Genomic DNA, 23,146 nt, shown 5'->3' on the forward strand with positions numbered 1-23,146 from the left:
CTAACCGATGGCTGGAGATCCCCACCTGCCTTCCTACACGGTGGCTCCCTTGAGGGTCACGAGTGAGACCTAATGTCTCTCTACGGTTAGTTCTTGCCGCAGGGTCTAGAAAAGGTTACTTTCATTAAGTATTTGTTAAGTTGAATTCAACTTAACCTGGGTGGCTCAGTCGGTTAAGTGTTGGTCTCTTGGTTTCTGCTCAGGTCATGATCTCATGGTTCATGGGTTCGAGCCCTGCATCAATCTCCTTGCTGACAATGCGGAGCCTGCCTGGGGTTCTCCCTCTCCCACTCCCTCTGTCCCTCCCTCCTCTGCCCTCTGTCTCTCAAAAATAAATAAACTTAAAAACACACACACACACACACACACACACAACCAAATGAATATGAAGCAGGAAAAGTCTTCCAGAATTAATTTGGACAGGTCTCTGCTTCAAGTTAGCATACAAAGCATGGACCATGGAAAGACAACTGTTTACACGCAGTTGAGAATATCTGGAGGAAACTCCATGGCCCCCTCCGTCTTCTAGGCTGGGCTTTCAGTCCTTACAGGAAGCGATGTTCCTGATGTGCTGCTATGGTCACCCCGTTGGGGAACCCCACAGGGTCCTACCTGAACATGGACTTCACCCTGGCCCCTAGTCCCCACCTGAAGAAGACCTGGGACTTGAGGGCACCCCTCCACTCTGCCTCTGTCTTCACACGGCCTTCTCCCCGCGTGGCCCTGTGTTCAAAGTTCCCAATTCCTAGAAGGGCCTCAGCCATATTGGAGCAGGCCCACCCTCATCCTGTATGATCTCATCTCAACGAACTACATCACCAAGGACCGGTCCTATTTCCAAACAAGGTCACATTCTGACCTTCGGGGTGGGCGCGAAATTTGGGGGGAGCGCTGCTTATCCCACGGTACGTTTTCAGGGTACCTTCCTTATCAGATACCACTGGATTGGGCCACGTTTTTAGTCACTTTTCAAAAAAAGAGGAACTTGGCTTTTTATAAAAAACCATGCCCTTCTGTTGGCTGCGGAAGGGCAATCAGACATTAAAATTAGTGGAAGACTTAACAGTGATGGTGGGTCTGCACCCCCCGTGACGTGCAAGACGGTGCCTGGAATGTGGCATAAGGAGACATACTGGGTGTCGTTAACTAGCGGCCTCCCCACATTCACCGTGAGCCCTTCATGATTTATTTCTCTGTATGAACGTGCACCTTTGTACGTACTCGGTACCGTTCTCGTGAGACAACAGTGGCACGTTATTTTGTGGGAATAATTCAGAGATGGTGAATGGAAAGCAATTGGTCTATTTCCCAGAAGAAATTCAGTGCTTGATGAAAGCTGGTTTTATACCCTGGAGCGGACCTAATACATCATCTGTGCTGCTGGATGGTGTGGGAGAGGCATGTTGCGATCACCAGCAGGCTCTAGAAAACATTTCCCTGGCAGAATAACCTTCGAGGTGCTGACTGCCCCTCGCGACTCATGTCCTGGCCGCCCTTTTCTTATCCGCTCGGTCCACCCTCACACTCGGCTTTGTCCAGCTCATGGAACATCCAAACTCTGCCCTGACCTTGCGTGTCTAGTCTCAGACCCCCAAGAATATTCTTTGCCCCACTCATCGGTATGGCTGTTTCTTTCTGGGTTCTACTTACACGTGTTCTCTTTATGAAGTTCCATCCACGTGGGCACGTCAGTGCCCCTATTGAGCACCCCTCTGTGTTCTCTTTTTCACGCTCACCTTCAGCATCCTTGGAGCTCACAGTCCCGTGGGAGAAGACAGATGGCAAACGGCATAGCCCAGACCGAGTTGACTGTCCCTGGACAACGCCCAGCACCGAGCAGGCATCCCTAAAATATTTGTGCACAAATCAATTCATAGCTTTTACTCTCTCCCCAACCGTGAACTTCAGAAGCATTTTTACCTCCCCCAGAGCCTGCAGGTGATCAGTCTTTCGGCCTGATTCAGCTGAACTTAGTGCTTTGCGTAGGACTCTGTCCTATCTCTTGGTGGCATGAGATTAAAATAAACACACACAGAAGAATCCCTTCTGACCAGGTCCTCATGCTAAAGACCCTGTTCTCGTACACGCTAGCTGGGGAGCGAGATGGAAAGTACCTTCAGGTTTCCTGGATCTAATTCTCATTCCACACACATCTGCAAAGACACAAGTCCAACTCTCAGAAAGCTCACAGTCGAGCTGAGAGATAACCCTACGAACACATCAACAGGGAGTCTTATAAATGTGACGCTAGGCGTAGCTGTACCGTGTGGGGTTGTACTAGAGCGGGTGGGGGGCTCCATCTGACGGGGGGCAGGGGTCAAGGAAGGCTTTCTGAAGGCTGTGGCACCCGAATGGAGCCCTGAGTGATACCTGGGTGCTGCCCAGGCGAGAGGAGATGCTTCTTCAGACAGAGAAAGAAACAAGTGTGAGTCTACAGGTGCTGGAAGGCATCTCAAGTAGAAAAGACGTTATCCTGCAGGCAGAATGGAGGGAGGCATGACGAGGCTTGAAAATGTGGGCGGCGATAGAATTGGGTTTAGTTTATAGTGGTGTTTCTTAAAACTTGTTTCGGGGAGGACTGTTCCTTTGGGTATCAGTGCTGATGGCCACGAAACCATCCATCTTCCTGTTGGGATTGATTGAGCTGCTATTGAGTTAATTAGGTTACTTTCCTCTAAACTTCTCAGAGCTTTTAATACACTGGATTGGCCACACGAAGCCTATTTCCGTCTGTTTTTTTAACTTGGGTTTGATTGTATAATGAGCATGTGTGAAGCCTGCGGAGGCTAGGACTGTGCCTGTATTCTGTACCCCATTCTCCCACCCCCCTGCCTCTGCTCTCAACACCTTCCAATTCTCTATCTGTTAAGTTTATGAAAGAATACCATGCCTCTGAGAATGACCTTTTTCACTTAATAAGCGCATTGCTAAGCTTCTTCCATATTGTTGCGTGTTGGTGTGTATGCCTTGTTTTGAATATTGCACAATATTCCCCTGTACGAATTGTATACCACAACTTATTAATCTTCCTTTTTAATGATGGACAGCATGAGCTCCTTCCAGTTTTTTTGTGATTGTGAACCGTGCTGCGTGAACATTCTAGAATATTCTAACACATACCTCCAGTTTTACATATACAAGAGCTTCTTAGGGGTTCATTCAGAGAAATGTTAATTGCTGATCAGTTGCATAGAGTATGTGACCCTTCTATTTCAGGAGGTGATGCCAAACTTTTCCAAAGTGGTTGTAAACTTAAAAAAATTTTTTTTTAACGTTTTTTATTATTATTATTTTTTTAAATTTTTTTTTCAACTTTTTATTTATTTTTGGGACAGAGAGAGACAGAGCATGAACGGGGGAGGGGCAGAGAGAGAGGGAGACACAGAATCGGAAACAGGCTCCAGGCTCTGGGCCATCAGCCCAGAGCCTGACACGGGGCTCGAACTCACGGACCGCGAGATCGTGACCTGGCTGAAGTCGGACGCTTAACCGACTGCGCCACCCAGGCGCCCCACGTTTTTTTATTATTGAGAAACAGAGAGACAGAGTGTGAGCAGGGGAAGGGCAGAGAGAGGGGGAGACACAGAATTGAAAGCAGGCTCCAGGCTCTGAGCCGTCAGCACAGAGCCCGACGTGGGGCTTGAGCTCATAAACCGCGAGATCATGACTTGAGCCGGAGTTGGACGCTCAGCCGACTGAGCCACGCAGGCGCCCCCGAAGTGGTTATAATCTTGCACCTCTTTAGTGCTTTCGTATATTTCTTAAAAATAATTAGCTCAAGCGGTACCTGAGTGGCTCAGTTGGTTAAGTGTCCGACTTCAGCTCAGGTATGATCGCTTGGTTCGTGAGTTCAAGCTCTGTGTCGGGCTCTGTGGTGACAGCTCAGAGCCTGGAGCCTGCTTCAGATTCTGTCTCCCTCTCTCTCTGCCCCTCCCCCGGTCGTGCTGTCTCTCTCCCTCTCTTTCTTAAATAGAAATGAACATTAACAAAAATAAAATAACTAGCCCAAGAAAATGTTTATGCCAAAGAGCATATTTTGGTGGCATATTCCCTTCTAGTCTAAGAATCCATATGTTGCACATGACCACGAGTTACGCACATCTGCTAAATTGGGGGTGTACGATGCTTTTATAGGTGTGCCAGCACGCAGCAAAGGTTTTCGCCCCGACGCGCATTCTCTCTCCTCCTAAGTGACCTCAGTCTATTTCCTGTTGTCCCTCCTCCTGGTTCACTTGGAGGTCATGCAGATCAGCAAATACCCTCCTTTCTGCCCTGCTCTGTGGATGACACCTGGGTTTGCAACCGGCCTCTCTGCCTGCTGGCCTCTTCAGAGCCGTGGGTAGATTGTGGTTCATCACCTTGCAGCTTCCAGGCATGGAGTCTGGTTCACTTCAGTCTTTCTGCCTCTCTTTCCCTCCTAGGCAACTTTTTCTGTCTGTAATCTTGTAGCATTTCTTTGTCTTTAGAGTGCTTGATATTTTCATCCTTTTGGCCTCGGACCTGTGGATTCCAGTTTAGGGGGCTCTCATTAACAACTGGAAGCCCCTTTGGGGTGGTGTTAGGACGACGCGTTTGTTCAAGCATGCCCCCTGGGTCACTCTGACGCACAGTAAATTTTGCGGATAACATGGAGAGAGAAACAGTATGCTGTTTAGGAACTGCCCCAGGAGTCAGAATTAAGCGCTAATTTTCACTTCCTAGAGTCTGGTAATGACAGATTTCACATGGTTCTAATAGCACTTTAAAATATGGCCAAGAATTTGAAGACACACAAAAAGCCATAGGAACAAGCGTTTGACTCTTACGACAACAGGGACAATTTAAAGCCAGTGTTGTTTTGTTTTTTACTGTGACCTCTAGACCTAAGCACAAATCTAGTAGAAAGTAAACTGTAAATAACTTTTAAACTTGCCCTTAGTAATTATTCCAAGCAAACCACTTTATAGATCAATATGTTTTTCACACAAAAAAGTATTTTAAGCTTTCATATTTGTTCTCGGATTAATAGGTCAAAAGAGAGCAATCCAGAGTGTTTCCACAGATGCTACAAATAATGTTTTCTTTTTATGGGCACCATTTCAGTGGAAAATATGTCTCTTTGCTTGTAAAAGTGTTTTCTCATTTGTCAGAAACTTGAAGGCTGTTTATAGGGAGGTCACAGTGCCTACTTAGGAGACATTTCTGTGCCGTAAATTTCAGCATGCTTCATTATTGCGCATTTCTGTCCAGAGCTGTCGCACATCCTGTGAGGCTGGTTGTAAACCACCTGAATACTTTTCACGCCTCTGTTGTATTGTATGCAGTGGGGAAGATGGCGTTTTCCTAGAAGGAATTATTCTGTGTTGGACGCCGTAGCAGTGTCTGTATCCCAAGCTTCTGCACAGTGACGGCCCTGAACACCAAGTTGTCCTCAGCAGAAACACAAAACTAACTCGGTGTAATGAGTTGGTCTTTCTTTTCCAACCGCCGTTCTGAGCCGGTGCCCTTTCTCTCATGGGTTGTTTTCTTCCATGGTGAGGGGCGCACAGTTCAAAGCCAGTGATGTCTTCGGGGCAGAACCAGGAGAGGAGGAGGCGGCAGAGGGTTCTTAGGAGAAGGAACCCAGAGCTCAAATGCTGCAGATGAATCGCGACCAAGTAACAGGGAAACGGGGAAGCTGCAAGGTCAGGGCTGATCTGCGGGATCTGAAGGCCATGTAATGGGGCGGGGCTGTGCGGGGCGGGGCGCGGCCAGGTGGATTAGGGCGGGGCGGAGGGTCAAGTCGGATCCAGGTGGGATAGGGCGGGGCTGGGAGGTCGGGCCGGTGCAAATTGACTTCTGCTTGGGTCATGATCTGGCAGTTGGCGGGTTCAAGCCCCAAACCCTGCTCTGTGCTGTTAACACTAATCCTGCTTCAGATCCTCTGCCCCCACTCTCTCTCCACCTCTCTTGCTTGCTTGCTCTCTCTGTGTCTCAAAAATAAACAGTAAAAACAAACAAAAAACAAAACAAAACAAAAAACTATTGAAAAAGAGAAGCTACTGTTTTAAGTTCTTTAAACCTTTGTGTGCCTTTGTTAATTTACAAGCTCCTTTCCAAAGAGATTTGAGGTCACTTTCAGATAAGTAATCTATCGTGCTAATAATACACCATTTTTCTTTATCTTGGGAATGAATGTTCCCAATCATGTCCATTCAAAAGCATTTTGTAAACAACACGGTGTTAAGTTCTAGAAAGTAATACATTTTCGTTTGTAAACACAGTCATTCAGGGTTTTAATTAACTTAAATAAGGCCATTCCCTATCAGCCCATTTCAGACAGCTTTAAATGATCGTTTCCTGTATGCTTCTCAAGTCAAGGTGTCTCTTACAATTGATGTATAGAATTTAATATAGAGTTTGTTTCCACACCTCTGTCAAGCTCGAGGAATAGTGTGTCTTATCACTGACGGTGTCTTCAGTAAGTAAATTCGGTATTGGTGGCCTTGGTTCTCACCAACGCTGAACTATTTTTTAAAATTTCTTTTCTTTTCTTTCTTTTCTTTTATCTTCTCTACCTGTAGCAGGGTTCTCACACAGAGTCATGACACAGAGGCTTTTCTTTCCAGGAAGCAACTTTATTCGTGCCGGCACGGCTCAGTTGGGTTCGTACCCAAAGAACTGAGCCCTGAGCGCCACATGGCGTATATTTTTTACTTGTCTCCCATATATGGTAACCCACAAACATGCAGTCTGATGAAGTGGTCTCATGTTACAAGGTCACGAGAGATGTTGTCATGTACGCACATGGCCAGGTTACCTTCACGTTTTCTTTAACCTAGGGAGGGTACCCTACCACATTATCTAGCTGTCATCTATCTATCTATCTATCTATCTATCATCTATTAACGTTGCTTGAACTATTACCAAGCTTCTGAAGCTTGTGCCTGTTAAATAAATACTATCATTCAATGTACACTTAAGGCACACACAGGATTCTATGCTGAGGACTTCTCACCAAGAAAGTGTTGTTCCATATAGCTCACATAAAGAAACAAAAAACATGAAAGTACAAAGTTTCGTTGCAGGACTATCTCATAGAACAAATATTCAGAACAAACCAGAGCTGCAACATTAAGAGAATTTTTTTCATAGATTTTAACATATTAATAGGATGAAATATCATGTAACCTTTAAAATTCATTTTTAGAAACCATGCAAAAATGCCAAAGATGGTAATATTATCATATTAAATAAGAAAATGAGAAACATAATACACTGTGAATGCAAATATATAAAAATGCATAATCTGTGTGGCAATACTTTGTTTTTGAGAAAATCCTTAATCTTCTTTTTTTTTTTTTTAACATTTTATCTTTGGGTGAGTGCAAGTGTGGGAGGGGCAAGGAGGATCCGAAGCAGGCTCTGTGCTGACAGGGTGACAGCATTGAGCCCAACGTGGGGCTCGAACTCAGGAACTGTGAGCTCATGACCTGAACCAAAGTTGGATGCTCAACCGACTGAGAGCCACCCAGGCACCTCAAAAAAAATCCTTAGTCTTATTGCTGATTTGGCTTTACCATACAAACTCTACAGCTGAGATCACTGCTCTAAGAACCGTTTGCCTGGATCAGCTCAACCAGGGTGGCTGTCCTGTGATCTGAGCCGGGAATACTAACAAAGTCACCCTGTTTCTTTTGTGTTCTGGTGAGCAGCAGTGGGACCGAGGACCAGGAGCTCATCCACGTGCTTTTGAGGGCGTTTGCAGATGAGGATCCACTCTGTGACGGTTTAAACCCCAATTTACACCCAGACCCGTAAGTATCTGACGGCTTTGTGAGGGTGCAAGCTGTCAACCCAGAGCACCGTCTCCTGTGCAACTCGGAGCTCTGATGGAGGGTTTCCATCTTGTGAAGTGAACATTAGCCAAACCAGTAGGTTAGTACCGGACAGGCCTCGTGGGTATGCTTTCTATTGTAGCAGAAACAATTAATAATTAATAGCGTTCAATTTGTGTGACAAAACCCAAAGGTAAAAAGCGTAAAGGAGCAAGAAAATATGAAATATGTATTGAACTGTTACTCACTTTTAGGGCAAACTTGTACATATGAAAAGATAATATATTTAAAAAAAATTTTTAACGTCTATTTTTGGAAAGAGAGAAAGAGAGACAGACAGACACGGAGCACAAGTGGGGGAGGGGCAGAAAGAGAGGGAGACACAGTATCGGAAGCAGGCTCCAGGCTCTGAGTTATCAGCACAGAGCCCGATGTGGGTCTTGAACCCATGAACCGTGAAATCATGACCTGAGCCAAAGTTGGATGCCAACCGACTGAGCCACCCAGATACCCTTAGATGGTATTTTTTTTTAACTAAAGAAACTTAATGGGGTGCCTGCGTGGCTCAGTTGGTTAAGCCTCAGGTCATGATCTCAGGGTTTGTGAGTTTGAGCCCCCAGGAGGGCTGATTCTCTCTCTGCCTGTCCCCACTCCTGTGTGCACGCATGCTCTCTCTTTCTCTCTCAAATAAATAAACTTTGACAAAAAACAAAAGAGAAACTTTTAAAAGTTTCCTTAGTTTGGGGGTGAATTACTTTGAACATTGTTTTCTTCTAAGATTTGAACATGATAATATTGAGATGACTTTTTAATGGAAACTTGTTAAAGCATGCCTTTCTCCGTACGCAATTTTCTAATTTTGCTTGACTGTTATTAATTGAGGGTGTATTATAAATACACTGCAGTCCTAGGAATCGAGATAGCTACAGGATCTGGCCCTCCTCCAGGAATTTGCAGTTCTGGGTAGAGCACGTGGGCAAAATGATAAAACCATAATGATGTATTAAGGACCAAAGCGTCTGTTTTTAAGTAATAAATATAAAAATCCAGACAGTAAAGCAATATCGGCAATACGTTTTTCTAATTTGTGATGACACATCTGGCTCATTAGTCATGTTGGCAATTAGTTCGAGAGGGAAGTAGTGGGTTCAGAGATGTCTTCTGCGGAAAAACAAAGACTTTTCGTCGTGGGTAGGAGCTTCTAGGGCGATCCTGAAGCAGGCAGGATGTAAAATGCACACTTTGAGCAACTGACATCTAGCCGGGGGCCCTCCTGGAGCCTCCTGGAGTGCTGGCCCCACCTGTCATAGAGACAGAGCAGATGAAAGGACATTTCTTTATCAAATCTCTCAAGAGGGGGGAGAAAAGTAGGATCTGTGCTGAGGACAGTGGAACATATTCAGAATTCTGTTTAGACACAGATATCCCTTGTAGCTCCTTTCAGGCCACCCCCGATGGCTCCCCGTAACCCCCCCTCCCCTAGCCCGAAGCCCCATCCTCAGCCCTGCCCGCAGCCCACCCTCACTGGTTTTCTCCTCAGCCATTCTTTTCCTTCCAGAATCTGAGGTTTGGTGTTCTCCCTTCTCTTTGTGAAATCCCCCTGGTCTGTTCTTAACCCATTCATTCCTGTTTTGTAACGCTCCTGCCCTTTTTTTCTTGGTCACCATGACAAAAGGGGGGGGGGTGGGGGGCTGCCTCATACAAGAATGCTGCTATTTTGGGGGCTGAAGGCTTTTCCTTTCTTCCCTTCCCGGTTCCTTGGCTGGTCTAATAATTAAATCGACATAAGACAGATTAACAGGAGAAAAAAAAAATTAATTAGCATGTACGGAAGCTCATGGAAATAAAAGACTCAAAGAAGTGACCAAAGCAGGCAACTCTTAGACCTTTTACACAAAGAAACAGTACATTTGTGATGAATTGACAGGACAAAGAAGTTTGGGCTTGGGGTGGGGAATCAGTAAAGAAGTAACAAGGTTTCTTTATACAGTCTTCTCCAGCTAGGAGGAGAGAGTACCTTTCACAGGGAGATTTATCTCCGGCTTTCAGGACAAAGGGTCAGACAGTGCCTGGCTCACACCGGCTCTTTCTTATGTAACTTTAATTCAAAATAATCAATATGCCTCAGTAGCATTTTGGGGGCAGCCTTCCCTGAACCCATCACTGTGAACACTTATATTAATACTTTCTGCCCATGTTACAAAAACAAGGTTTGATTCACTAAGGTCCCAGATGGATGCAAAAGGTTTTACTTACTTTGCAGTAAGTTTCCTTTTGTGGGTATAAACTATAAACTAGTATTGAATTCAGGGATATCTCTAGTTCAGGGACATTTTCCCTTCCTGGCTGGCTTGAGCAATCAGTCACTTAACTGTTGAATTAGAGGAAACATTTTAAAGTAATGAGTGGGGGGGGGGGGCGGGGGACGGAAAAGAAAAAAAATGAGTGGGGTTCTGCTTGTGGGTTATTTTTCTGTTGAGATTCTCGGAGCATCATATGTGAGGGTGTGATGATGAATTCTTGACTTTTACTTCTTTTCATACGGAAGGCAGTAAAGAGCTCCAGAAAAATCTATTATGGTATAAACCCGACTCGAAATGTAAGTCTTTCTCATAATAGTAGATGATGTGTAATTTAAATTTTAAAATGTGCTAAAGTTGCCAATTTTTAGGAGCTGACCGGTAGATTTAAATATTTAGTTTCATGTCACAAAGGCTGTACTCTGGTGACACTTTCTCCTACGTCTCTGAGATAAAATGGTCCCTTTTCCCTCCCACTCTCATTAATAGTTTACACGGAACAAAAGCAGAAGTCAGCAAATTTTATATTCCCATTGAACTTTAAAAGCCAGGTGGGGAGAGGTGTAAGGTTATTTCCATGATTATATTGCTACAATATGAGGAACCATCCTGGTGGTCTGAGGTTCCTGGTGCTCCTGATGTTAGGTCCTCACAACTAGGAATGGCTGGTGACACATTCCCTCAGAGGGGACTGTCAAGACGGATGTGGAGGTCGCGCATTAAAAGCAAAGAGAGTGTGCAGATCGGCCATGGAGGTAAAGGGACGGGGAACCCAGATTCAGGGACCGGCTGCCTGAGCTCGTATCTCAGCTCTACCGTGTATTAGCTGTGTGTTGGGGGCAATTACCGTCTGCTCTTTTCGCATCAGTGGCTCCTGGTTCTCTAGAAAGAGCAGCGGGCAGCTCAGATGACAGGGTGGCCCTGATACCAGACAGAGCTCCAGCTCTGAACTCAGGTTCCCTTGCTCGCTGCTGGAAAGCCAGTATTGAGAGACCGGTGCTGGTGGGAAAGGAAAGTTCGCTTTATCCTGGGGGTTGGTGGACTCATGTGGGGGTTGGTGGACTCATGTCCCAACGGCCGTCTTCCCTGTCCAGGCCAAGCTGGAGGCTTTCAGAGGGGAAGGCGTGGGAAAAGGGAGGAGGGGGGTGCCGCGTGCAGGCCAAGCAGGTGCCTGGGCGGTCAGCCATTTCCGACATGCTCCCAGACAGACTTGCTGGTATCTGCCTGCACTGTTCTCGAATGTGGTTAGGCTTTGTCTTCTGGGAGAGTCTGGCCCTTGGCGCTCAGGGCCAGTGGTCTGCAGATCTCAAGGAAAGTGAGTTCGCTCTGGTACAGACCGAGGGACTTAGGTCAGCAAGCAGTGAGTGCAGGAGTTTCTTGTCATGGGACTGGACATTTGGCACCTTGGTGTTTTCACGTTGGAGCAGAGCAGCCCAGACCGTGAGCATGGGCTCAGGGCGTGAGACACTTGTCTTACTCCTCATGATCTTGGACGAGCTACCCGACCTCTCGGAGCCTCCACGGACTCTTCTGAAAAGTGGGGCCAGCGAGAAGTCTTGGCAAACATGTCGGGCAGGGTGCCTGTCGTTTAGGAAATGTGCGTTTCCCCCCTTCCTAACCAAATTCTGAGTGGATAGGAATACAGTAAAACCTTGGATCGCGAGGAACGTGTTCTGCGAGTGTTCCGCAAGACGAGCAAACATTCCTAATAAATTTTAACTTGATAAACGAGCGATGTCTCGCAACACGAGTTGTATGTGATGCTAAGCGTCTCATGAACACAGCAGAGTCAATGGTTCTTGAGATTCACTTTGATATATGAGTGCTTTGGGTGACAAGCATGTGTGTCTGGAACGAATTATGCTCGCAAACCAAGGTTTTACTGTACTTATTACTAAAGCGACTTTTGATGTACAAGCACTAGCGAAAAAGAAAAGAAAAAAGAAATTCCAAGGATGGGTCCTACCAGAGAAGAAGCTCTGGGGGAGCTTGGGAATAAAAGGTTTGGGAACCCTTAGGCAGGTGCTTTTCGTCGGTTTCTGTTGTGCAGTGTTTCTTTATAGTGGAAGTGTTGTCATTGGTTTTCTTTAAAGGACGATTAAATTGCTGTGTTACGTCACTGAGAGGAATTAGCAGCATCTTGTGCTTATTAATTGCTGCCTTGGTGCTCAAACTACCTCGGTTTTTCTTTTTTTTAAATTTTTTAATGTTTATTTATTTTTGAGAGAGAGAGAGACAGAGTGCAAGTGGGGGAGGGACAGAGAGAGAGGGAGACACAGAATCTGAAGCAGGCTCTAGGCTCTGAGCTGTCAGCACAGAGCCCCACATGGGGCTCGAACTCGTGCACCGCGAGATCGTGACCTGAGCCAAAGTCGGACGCTTAACTGACTGAGCCACCCAGATGCCCCGAAGTACCTGGTGTTTTGAGACCAGGTGCCTGCGGATCCAGACAAGCCTGCGTGCCGCCCCCACCCACCGTGAACGTCCCGGAAGCCGTGTGGTAGTGGATTATACAGCCAGCCAAGTGAGTGTCATTTAATAGAATGGAAATACTGTCACTGTGATAAAACATTGTCCTCAGATTAGCATCTCAAAGGAAAACAAATGAAATAGAGCCCTGCCTTCTGCAGCAGGAGAGATTATCTTGGGACCAGCTGGAGGCTGATGGAACTCTCTTTTAGGGAAACAAAATAGCTCTGTAATGGGAAAGATCACCGAGTCTCTCCTTCGTTTGTTAGGAAGAACTCTTCGTGCTGGCGAGTGGACCCCCCGTCTCACCCGCAAGTCCAGGATTCCTGCACCTGCCTGGTAGGTTTCTGCAGTGTGTTTGATCTTTTCCAAGTCTCAACCTCAAGTAACAGAAATGAGCACACTCCATCTCTAAGGTCTTCATTTTTGTTAACTTGGTGAGTCTGTGGTTGACCTGATGAGCTGGTTTTTGGAAAAGCTTCATTATACGGAGTGGACACTTAGACGATGATGTGGATGTTCTGTGGGTTCCGCAGTGGCCCTGCTATTCATTGCCTGCTGTTCACGATCATTAATGTCCCGGTGGCATTTATTAAGGAAGTCCGTGGTTTTCAATTCATGATAAAGAAGCTAGAATTGCCTTTTGGCGGAAATTTCCCTGAATTTTAAGGCAGGATGACTTTGAACCTCTTGTCTTGTGCTACCTGTTAAAATCTAAGATACTGGGGCACCTGGGGGGCTCAGTTGGTTAAGCATCCGACTCTTGATTTCAGCTCAGGTCATGATCTCGCGGTTCGTGGGCTCGAGCCCCGTATCGGGCTCTGTGCTGACAGCTCAGAGCCTGGAGCCTGCTTCGGATTCTGTGTCTCCCTCTCTCTCTGCCCCTCCCCTGCTCGTGTGTGCATGCTCTCTCTTTCTCTCTCTCTCTCTCTCAAAATAAATATATAAAAACTTAAAAAAAAAAGAAGCTAAAATATCACCTAGCTCTTTGGACTATGGCTGAGTCACACAGAAACGTGCAGAGGTAGGTATACACGGTTGGATACCTACGCCTTAGCGATTCAGCCTGCACAGGAGAACGGAATGAAATTTATTTGGAAAACTGATTGGAACTGCCCTCAGAGGAAATCCCCAAAGTTTAGTTAATGAAAAGCTATAGGCCTGTTAGCCGCACTCGACAAGCTAACGTGCCATCCTAGTTTACAGAAGAAAAAAAAAATTCAAAGCAACAATCTTTGTTTAAGTTGATTGAGGATCTGTTAAGGAAAGAAAGGGCCTCCTGACGAACATGTTTCCGGGGGCTTCTGCATTTAGCGGCACAGGGGGCTGAAGGTTCTGTCCTGGATGGACACGACCTGTTTCCTTCTCTGACGGAGTGTGGGAAGGTGGCTGAGCGCACTGGCACAGCCCTGGGGAGGGCACGCGGCCGGGGACCGACCGACCTGAGCCTTCGGTGAGTTCCCCAGGTGTCCCTGTGGCCCAGGCTGACAGTACCCTCCACTGTGCTTCCTGCTGCTCGGTGGGGACAACCCAGCTCTCTCTGGCTCGAGAGTTTCTGGACACAATGATTGATTCCTCCCTGTCTTGGCTATTCCGTTTAGTCATGAAACCACTAATTTTTCATTCCCTGCTCTTATTGTGCGGCCCTGATTTAATCATCCTGTTACAGCGATGCCTTTTATTACAAGCTGCCTTCGATCCGTTGTAACTAGATTGGATATCAGTGGCCAAGGAATGAATGAATAAATACCAGAACGGTGGATGGAGACGTTCCGAAATTGATGTACGATTTCAGTAACATGCCCGTAGGGAAAAGAGGTTCGCGTCAAGTAGCCCGAGGGCCGGACAAGCTTGGTGACACTCTTCCTGGTGACGTGACCTTGCACCTGCACTGACTGTGGGCTACATCACACGTAGCACTTTCCGCAGATTATTTGACTGATGATTGCTTCTTGTCCGTGACACCTGTGCTCTTTGGGGATGCACTTTGAGAAATGCTGGCCCACACGTTGGGAGGTGGAGAACTCCCGTCCAGGAGATAGGACGTTGAGGTGGAACTCGTGCCTGCCCCAGGAGGAGGGCGCCGCCCCGCAGGCCAGCTCCAAGGAGCCGCACTGGGTGTGCGGGAGGAAAGCCTGTGCCCACGGCCAGTTCCCTGCTCTCCGGCGATCACGCGGAGCCCAGTTACCAGTGTTTTGGCAGAAGCCGAAATATTTCTCTCCCCTAAAATTCATACGTGTTGCCCAGAAGCCTGCTGTGCGGGATTATGTCCAGTGTGCTGGATTGTTATCAAACACGCGAGTCTCTCCAAACCCTACAGCAATGTTGCGGGGTCGGCTGTGATCCTGAGGGGGCTATTCGAAGACATGCCATTGGAGAGCTCCGAGGGGACTGTAAGTGAGCTGGCTCCGAAGGACGAGGGGATGACATTTCGGGGCTTAACTGTCCCTGGAGGACAGCACAGTAGGACCAAAAACTTGCCGTGAGGAATGAGCATGGCTTCCCACGGACGGTGTTGGGGGGGGTGTGTGTTCGCCTTCTGTGGCTGCTGTAAGGAACTGCATCTTCCTGCAGCCTGGAACCATACCTGGGGCTGAAATAAAGGCGCTCCCCCTGGAGAAGCTGGGGGGTCTGCTCCTGGCCCTCCTTCTCTGCCGGCTGCCTCACTCCCTGGCTCCTGCCTGCCTTCCTCCAGCCTCGGCCTCTGTGGCCACGCTGCCTCCTCCCGTCTCTCCACCTCCCTCTTCCGAGGGCGCACGTGACTGCGTTAGGGCTCATCCTGACGACCCAGGAGAATCTCCCCTTGCCAACATGCTTACTTTACCAACTCTGCCACGGAAGGTGGCCTTCACCGGTTCCCGAGACTGGGACCTCCGCGGGCCATCGTTCAGCTTACTGCAGAGGGCTTATTCTGACAGAACCAAACGGATAGGGTTAGAAAGAGAAACTGAGGACATCTTCTAGCGGGCCCAGGTTCTCAAGAGGAATTTGAATTTTCCTGCAAGGCAGTCTTCTAAATGCAAGGCACTTTCTGGAGAGATGTGTCCAGATGCAGTGGGCAGATAGGAAGGGAGGCTGGAGGCAGGGAACCCGTAAAGGGTGTTGGTGAACCCGGCCCCGAGACCACCAATGTTGGCCGACTTCTAATTGATAACAGTTATTCCATTTGGTGTCCTCCCCCCATCCTTTCTACCGAGAGCCTGAAAGCACTGTCTCAAGTTTATCTCCAGCTCTTACTCAGCTCTTTCCTGGACATCTGAACCAACACACCACCGCCACTGGGGCGGCTGGGGCCATTTGCACTGTGCAGGTAGGAGAGCACGCTTTAGAGGCCGACGTGAAGGTTGCTGGTGGTGTTAGCTCCCTGGTGTGTGATCGCTCCTGCACCGTCCTGGGAAGCAGATTCCGGATCCCCACGGTGGCAGGGCAGGGCCTCTCCATGCCGTGACTGTTGTGATTCTGAGTGGGCGCCGCCTCCCGTGAGTGCTGGACGGCCGTCTGGTTTCTACTTCAGGCTCTTGTGCGAGAAACACGTGCCTTTGGAATTCTCCCGCTGACCGTCCCTCAGCTAGTTGCCTCTGACTCTTTCAAGTCCATCGAATGCCACATCCCCTCAGCGAGAGTATTTTTTCCCTTTTGAGTTGTTACAAATCCACCCACACTTTCGTACAGAAAAGGATGGAGATTTCCAGAGCGTAATTGATGGCAAAGGTCATGGTGGGATTCGGGTGTGATTCTCAAAGGCAGGTGACTCGTAGATTAAGAAATCAGAAGATACGAAGGGCCCCGGATAATTTATTAAAAAGAGAGCGCTAGGGAATGTCGCATTTAAAGTAACATCATCAGGGGCACCTGGGTGCTTTAGTCAGTTATGTGTCCTACTTCGGCTCACATCATGATCTCACAGGCAGTTCATGAGTTTGAGCCCCGTGTCGGGCTCTCGTCGAGCTCTCGTCGGGCTCTGTGCTGACAGCTCAGAGCCTGGACCCTGCTTCGGATTCTGTGTCTCCCTCTCTCTCTTTGCCCCTCCCCTGCTCACAGCCTCTCTCTCTCTCTCTTTCTCTCTCTTTCTCTCTCTCAAAAATAAACATTAAAAAAATTGTAAGAAAAGAGAAGTAACGTCAGTACACCCGTGCGTGCCTTCTAAATATGTTTCTGTTTACCTCTCTGGAAACCCTCACAGACGTGTCTCAACAGAAGTGCTGGGGCTCCCTACCTGACCAACCGCTTGGGCCACACTCTGCTGAACCTGTCTGCCTTCCGCCTGGAGGAATATCTGCTGGTGCCATCTGAGAAATCGAGGTGCGTGCAAGCTGGCTCTGGGTCTTTCCTGCTCTTCAAGTTACTTTGCAAATCCTATGGTTTCGAATGCCAGCGTTCTTAAAGCTCAGACGTTGAATGCTAACCTTGATGCTCATAAAAACGCCAAAGAAACACTGTAGGCCTTAGTGAGGTTCCTTACCGCTGGCTGTTCCTCTTACACATGGAGGGTTGGGGGAGGGGGGTCATATCAATGGAGATTCACTCAGGGAGCTAGAGGAGGTTTTACAGCTTCGGAGAACTTAAGTGCAGCGAAGTTAGCAGCGTAATTTAGTAGTGTCTGACCTCGAGACCTCCCTCTATCTGGGCGTCTTGATATGCAAATGTGGCTGCAACTGGTATTTTCTGGAAAGCTTTTGTTTTGTGCTGAATTTCCCTGAGCCCAAGGGGGTGAGTCTAGATGAGGGACGTGGGGAGTGAGTGCTTCTCATTGCTTTAAATTGCAACCACATTGGCCACGCCGTCAAATTTCCTAGGACCTCAAGCAAATCCCGTGGCTTCAGTACAGAACATCCCTTGGTCAGTCCTCACAGCCTGCAGACATCCCTGCCCTTTACCCTTTGCCATTCCGGTAACACCCTCCTCCCTGGACACGGCCGCCCCCACTGTGACTTGCCTGCCTCTCTTCCCAGTCCCATCCCATACGTCATTAAACACGTCCCGGAATCTATTTTTGGAAGGCAAGAGTTTGTATGTCTGAGACTTAGAGTAAAAGGCACTCATTGTCTCTCCAGTGAATTCATTAAAAAAAAAAAATATTTTTTTAATGTTTATTTATTTTTGAGAGAGGGAGAGAGAAAGACAGAGTGTGAGTGGAAGAGTGGCAGAGAGAGAGGGAGACACAGAATCTGAAGCAGGTTCCACGCTCTGAGCTATCAGGGCCCGCGGGGCTCAAACTCAGGAACCATGAGATCATGACCTGAGCTGAAGTCGGATGTTCAACTGACTGAGCCACCCAGGCGCCCCTCAAGTGAATTCATTTTGAGTGAATGAATGAGTGAATGAATGAATCAGGGAATGCCTTAAGCCTTCTTCTTTTGCCTCAGATTCTCTCAGGGAAAGGGCACTGTTGATGGAAGTTTGTTCTTCAGGCTTCTTTTATCCAGAGTGTGGGAACCAAAGTTAAATACATGTCTACCTTTCCTCCTTCCTTCCTTCCTTCCTTCCTTCCTTCCTTCCTCCCTCCTTTCCTCTTTCTTTTTCTTTTCTTTCTTTCTTTCTTCTTTCTTTCTTTCTTTCTTTCTTTCTTTTCTCTTTTCTTTTTTCTTTCATTTCTTCTTTCCTCCCTCCTTCCTCCCTCCCTCCCTACTTCTTTTGTTCTCCCTCTTTCTTTTCTTTCCCTTTCTTTCTTTCTAGCCAAACAGTAGTGCTTTATTGGCAAAAGGTTAGTTTCAATGGATACAAAATTGCTGTGTAAAATAAGTTTTCAAAATACCTTTCTATAGGTAAAGATTATCTCTTAGTAAAAGCAGGTATCTTTAGGGGTCCCTGGATGGCCCAGTCAGTTGCACATTGACTTTGGCTCAGGTCATGATCTCACGGTTCGGGGGTTCGAGCCCCGCGTCGGGCTCTGTGCTGACAGCCCGGAGCCTGGAGCCTGCTTGGAGTTCTGGGTCTCCCTCTCTCTCTGCCCCTCCCCTGCTCATGCTCTGTCTTTCTCTCTCTCTCAAAAAGAAATAAACATTAAAAAAATTTTTTAAAAGCAAACTAGCTTTAAATAAAGGTATTTGTTTAGATTTGGGCAGCAGAACAAAGGGGGATTTAGACGTGAGACAGTGGGGGTCCACCCCCCCCACCCCCCCGCATGACCCTTACCAGGTGACCCTTGGCTCTGGTGGTTTTACTCACATGTACACGGGGTCTGCACTTACCACTTGCAAATGGACTCCTGGCTCCAACTTTTATTTTTTTTACTAGTTTTTTTTAAGTTTTATTTTATTTTATTTTATTTTATTTTATTTTATTTTATTTGAGAGAGACAGTGAGAGTGGGGGAGGGGCAGAGAGAGGGAGAGAGAGAATCTCAAGCAGCCTCCGTGCCACCAACACAGAGGCCGATGCGGGGCTCAAACTCATGAAACAGTGAGATCGCGACCTGAGCCGAAACCGAGAGTCGGACGCTTAACCGACTGAGTCCCCTGGCGCCCCCCACCCCCAGCTCCACCTTTTCAACAACTTTTACTAGTGTAGTTCAGGCCAAAATAACCCAAATAATTTGTACCTTGATTTCTCATGCCCAGTATTTTTGGAAGCTGAATGGGTTCCAGATGCTACATGGCCCATGCAGTATGGGGACACAAGGTGTAGTCCCCACCCGGGAGAATGCACACGGCTGCGTAAATGATACACTAAACAGACCATTAAACCCGGGGTGAGGGTTGATAGGATGGTTGGAAATGTCGGGTACTGTGAGAACCCCACAGAGGAGGAGCGTGCCCCAGCTGGCGTTCCCTGGGACGCCTTCCTGACGAGGTGACGTTTGTGTTGAAGACGGGAGAGGCCCGAGTGTGGAAGACGAAATGATGCCAAGCGGGGTGGCTGGGAATTGTGGGATGGATCAGGTAAATCGGAATAGCTGGTGTGCGGGAGGGATGACCAGTAAGTAAAGTCGTTAGCATGCAGGTGATCAAGCCGTGTCCTGGGCAGGGCGGCGCCTCCTGACAAACCGTGAGTTCTGGGAAGGACACTTTGTAATATGGCAGGGTCGTCCCTGGCGAGCCTTAGCCGTGCCTGCTGGGTGTGTGGGGTCCTCCCTGGACGCCTGGCTCTGGGCCGTGTCCTTCTGTGCTCGGAGCACCTGTGTGGTCGTGTCACCAAGGCTGGACGCTCAGGGGGGCTGCTGTCCTCAGGCTATCCTAACTAGTTTAACTGTGACACAGTGCCCTCTGGTGGGACGTCCGGGCTCGCTGATTAAAGCACTAACACCTGTTACTGTTACCAGGCTTGGAGGCTGGTCTTTTGGAGTGCGGATCCCCGATCAAGTTCAAGGTGCAGATGCAAACACATCAGAAGGAAACTCTGTGGCAAAGGTAATAACTTTCCTCTTCTTTCTTCTCGTGTTAGAAAGCGTCGGGGGGAAGCTCGGCGTGCAGATACGTTTGTGGGCCTGAGAGCAAGCCCCAGCGTTTGCTGCTTAAATAAAAACAGTTAACAAAAGAGAAAGTGAGTCACTTACCTTTAGACCATAGAGCAATGTAGCGAGTAGCTTTACTGCTTTTTGTTAAGACCAGAATTCGCCCGAGGGGACTAGAGGAAATGAAAACACAATCATGCATGTATGTATTTATTTAGTTACTTATTTTTAACGTTTATTTATTTTGAGAGAGAGAGTGTGAGCACATGAGCAGGGGCGGGGCAGAGAGAGACAGGGAGACAGAGAATCCCAAGCAGGCTCTGCATTGTGTAGCCCAACATGGGACTTGATCTCACGACGGTGAGATTGTGACCTGAGCTCAAATCGACAGTTTGACGATGAACCACGCCCATTGTCAGAATAACTGAAGACACCCTTAATTTCCCTGGTGGCTAAGGAGCTCTTCCATTATGCACTTAAGTTCCCCTTCTTGCAGAAGGCTGCATGGACCCAGAGCCAGCACAGAGGAGAGGTGTCTGTCTCCCCAGGACCGCGTGTAGGGGTCTGGGTTTTCAAGCCCTGCTGGGACCATCCCAGCGAACTAGAAATGTTTCCCTTGGCATCGCTGAGAATTTGTCAACGGGCTCTTCAGCTGTAGGAGAATGGGCGTTTTTAAAATGCCCATTTAAAACTGGAGTAGAGGAAAGATGCCTTTACCCACCAGTGGGAGCTCAGAGGCGGTCAGTCAGAGCAGAAGCTTCTCCAAGGAAAGAAGTCAACCCAGTCTTCAGATGGGAAAAGACCAGAGATTCAAAGCTTTTGTTCCCAATGATTGGTGAACAAGTTTGATGTGGGTCTCGCCTGAGAAAGGAATCAGGAAAGCGTCGATTGCGGTGGTGTTAGGTCTCTTTGCAAACCCCTGTTGTATAATTAATGCAGTAAGGTCAGCCTTTGCGAGCTCAGGCAGGCGCCCTCCCTGCATTGTGATGGGACTTCCGTGGTTCAAGGGAACCTGGAAAGGTGAGGGCAGCTGCATGCTGGGCCTTTGCTCAGTGCCGTCAAGGATCTGTATGGGTACTTCAGTAGGTAATCTGTGAGGAACGTATTAACATTCATGCTTCACGCTATGATCCCCGAAGGAAGTTGTGACAGTCATGTTTCACGAGGTAACTGCTGATGAAGAATTTAAGTCACTGTGTAGACATGGTCAGAGAGCCCTCCTTTAGGGATCTCTTCCTTTGCAGGCAACACAGAGGAGAAGATTTATGGCTTGATATGAAAAGGTATGAATACCAAGATTCATACGTTGGCAGAAAAACCACCTAAAATGTATTCGCTGGCTTCTCGAACATAGGACATGGCTGGTATTCAAATATGCCAAGTTGGTAGAGAGAATCTGTTCCTCTATGAATTTTTTTACCTTTTTAATCTATCCCAGCCTAGAACATTCTTCCTAGTGGGTCGCTGTTCTTTGCTTGCAGACGCCTAGGGCCTAGGACTTCCCGGGATCTCTGCGTTGGTGAGGAGGGTGCGTGATTCATGTGTTTACCTGACCCCGTTCCTCTCGGGTTAGTCTTCTGTGCTGACGTGTTTTGAGCAGTGACTTCTGTGGTTTCTCATGTTGTTTGGCGTGTACTTTGCCAGGCACGGACGTGCAGGGCGGTGGGATCCGGCCCTTGGGGCCATGGGCTCCTTTTCAGGAGGCCCCGGGTATCAGGGGACCGCAGCAGGCTGGGAAAGGCACCTGCTGTCCGCGGTTCCCGACGTGCGGTGGGCGGCTCATGTCAGGTCAGATTATTGCATTTGCTTTTCAGTAATTAGCTACAGCCCTTTACTCTTGGTTTCAGGGCACGTGCGCAAGACTCCGCACGGTTCTCAGTCTTTTTTGTAGAGAGAATGGAGAATTTGCATGGAAATAGGCCTGAGATGAATAAACGTATCGTATTGTAGAATGTCTGTCCTGGGAGCTTCGGGAGCTGCTTTGCTCACACCTGGAGTGTTTAGCGTGTTTGATCAATACACCTTCTAGAATGTATGCATTTCCGATCAGAAGGCACGTTTCCCTGCCTGGGGTTTGGCACACCTTCTCTGACTTGCAGCAGAATTGTGGGCATCTGAACATCCATCCAATGGTGTTTTTTTCCTTTTTTTTTTTTTTTTTTACAACTACTTAGTTGCTTTCCTGAGAAACTATTGCTCATGATTCCTGACATGGAAGTTCTGTTTTGAGCTATTGTAATGTGTTCTTGAAGCAGATTAACTTCCTCTGCCAGTTACTGGATTCTCCTGCGTCCTGTTGTATGGTCAGGTGGTGAAGGAAATCCCCCAGCTTATTTCCAGAACATATAAATAGCATTCTTCAGAAAAGAGAAATGAAGGAAGGAAGGGAAGGAAGGGAAGGAAGAAAGAAACAAAGCAAGAAGGAAAAGAAAAGAAAAGAAAAGAAAAGAAAAGAAAAGAAAAGAAAAGGGAAAGGAAAAAGAGAGAGAGAAAGAGAGTCCTTCGGACCCTGCTAAGTCTGAAATGTTAATTTTCAGATGACCCTGAAGCGTGCGTTGCTTACCTACAGAATTGTAAATGTCTCCCAAGTAAGGGCCAGTGTACAGAGCTGAGATGAAGTTCGAGAATGCGGCAAACTCTGTGAAGTCATCAACCCTTGCCGAGAGAATTCTTGCGGCTGACAACCAAGCCGTTGTTGCCACGAACAGGGGACGCGCGTTCACATAGCTCCCGCGTCTGTGGGGCCGGGCTGCTATGGTCTGTGCGTGGCACGCGGTCCAGGCGTCCCTCCCTGGGGGGTGCTCCCTAACCGGGCCCTGGCCCTGCTCCCCGGCGTGCTCCCCACTTCCACACTCTCCGTGGCCACTGACTGCTCTCTGTCGGTCGTTTCTCCATCACCCGGGATGGGTACCCGTGAAGACGACATTTGGAAATACACCTTTCGGGCAACTTGTCTGGCTGCTTCCTGCCCGTAGAGAGCTGGGCTCAGAGGCCTTGCCATTTGCTGTGTGGTCCACCCTACGTGACGCCCCGTGGGCTTGCCGTGTATCCGCTTGGTACAGTTACCCAGTGGGGTTCGGGCGATGTCAGGGGACCACAGGGTACCACGGGCGTCACCCCTGAGGTTCCCAGATGACCTCTGTCCCCGGAGAGCATCAGTTAGCACGACCACCCTTCCGGGTTCTTCAA

At 47.9% G+C, this 23,146-nt stretch overlaps 1 protein-coding gene across 1 annotated transcript in view; it reads left to right on the plus strand.

The window, feature by feature from the left end:
- Nucleotides 1–23,146, plus strand: part of ABCA13 (ATP binding cassette subfamily A member 13) — a 396,806-nt gene that overhangs the window by 245,315 nt on the left and 128,345 nt on the right. The window contains exons 44-47 of the mRNA XM_045052108.1: nucleotides 7,674–7,775; nucleotides 12,835–12,904; nucleotides 16,749–16,867; nucleotides 19,826–19,913. Of these exons, the coding sequence (XP_044908043.1) occupies nucleotides 7,674–7,775; nucleotides 12,835–12,904; nucleotides 16,749–16,867; nucleotides 19,826–19,913 (379 nt within the window). The remainder of the gene's footprint in view (nucleotides 1–7,673; nucleotides 7,776–12,834; nucleotides 12,905–16,748; nucleotides 16,868–19,825; nucleotides 19,914–23,146) is intronic.

Source organism: Felis catus, chromosome A2 (assembly GCF_018350175.1).
Source record: "Felis catus isolate Fca126 chromosome A2, F.catus_Fca126_mat1.0, whole genome shotgun sequence".
NCBI lineage: Eukaryota > Metazoa > Chordata > Mammalia > Carnivora > Felidae > Felis > Felis catus.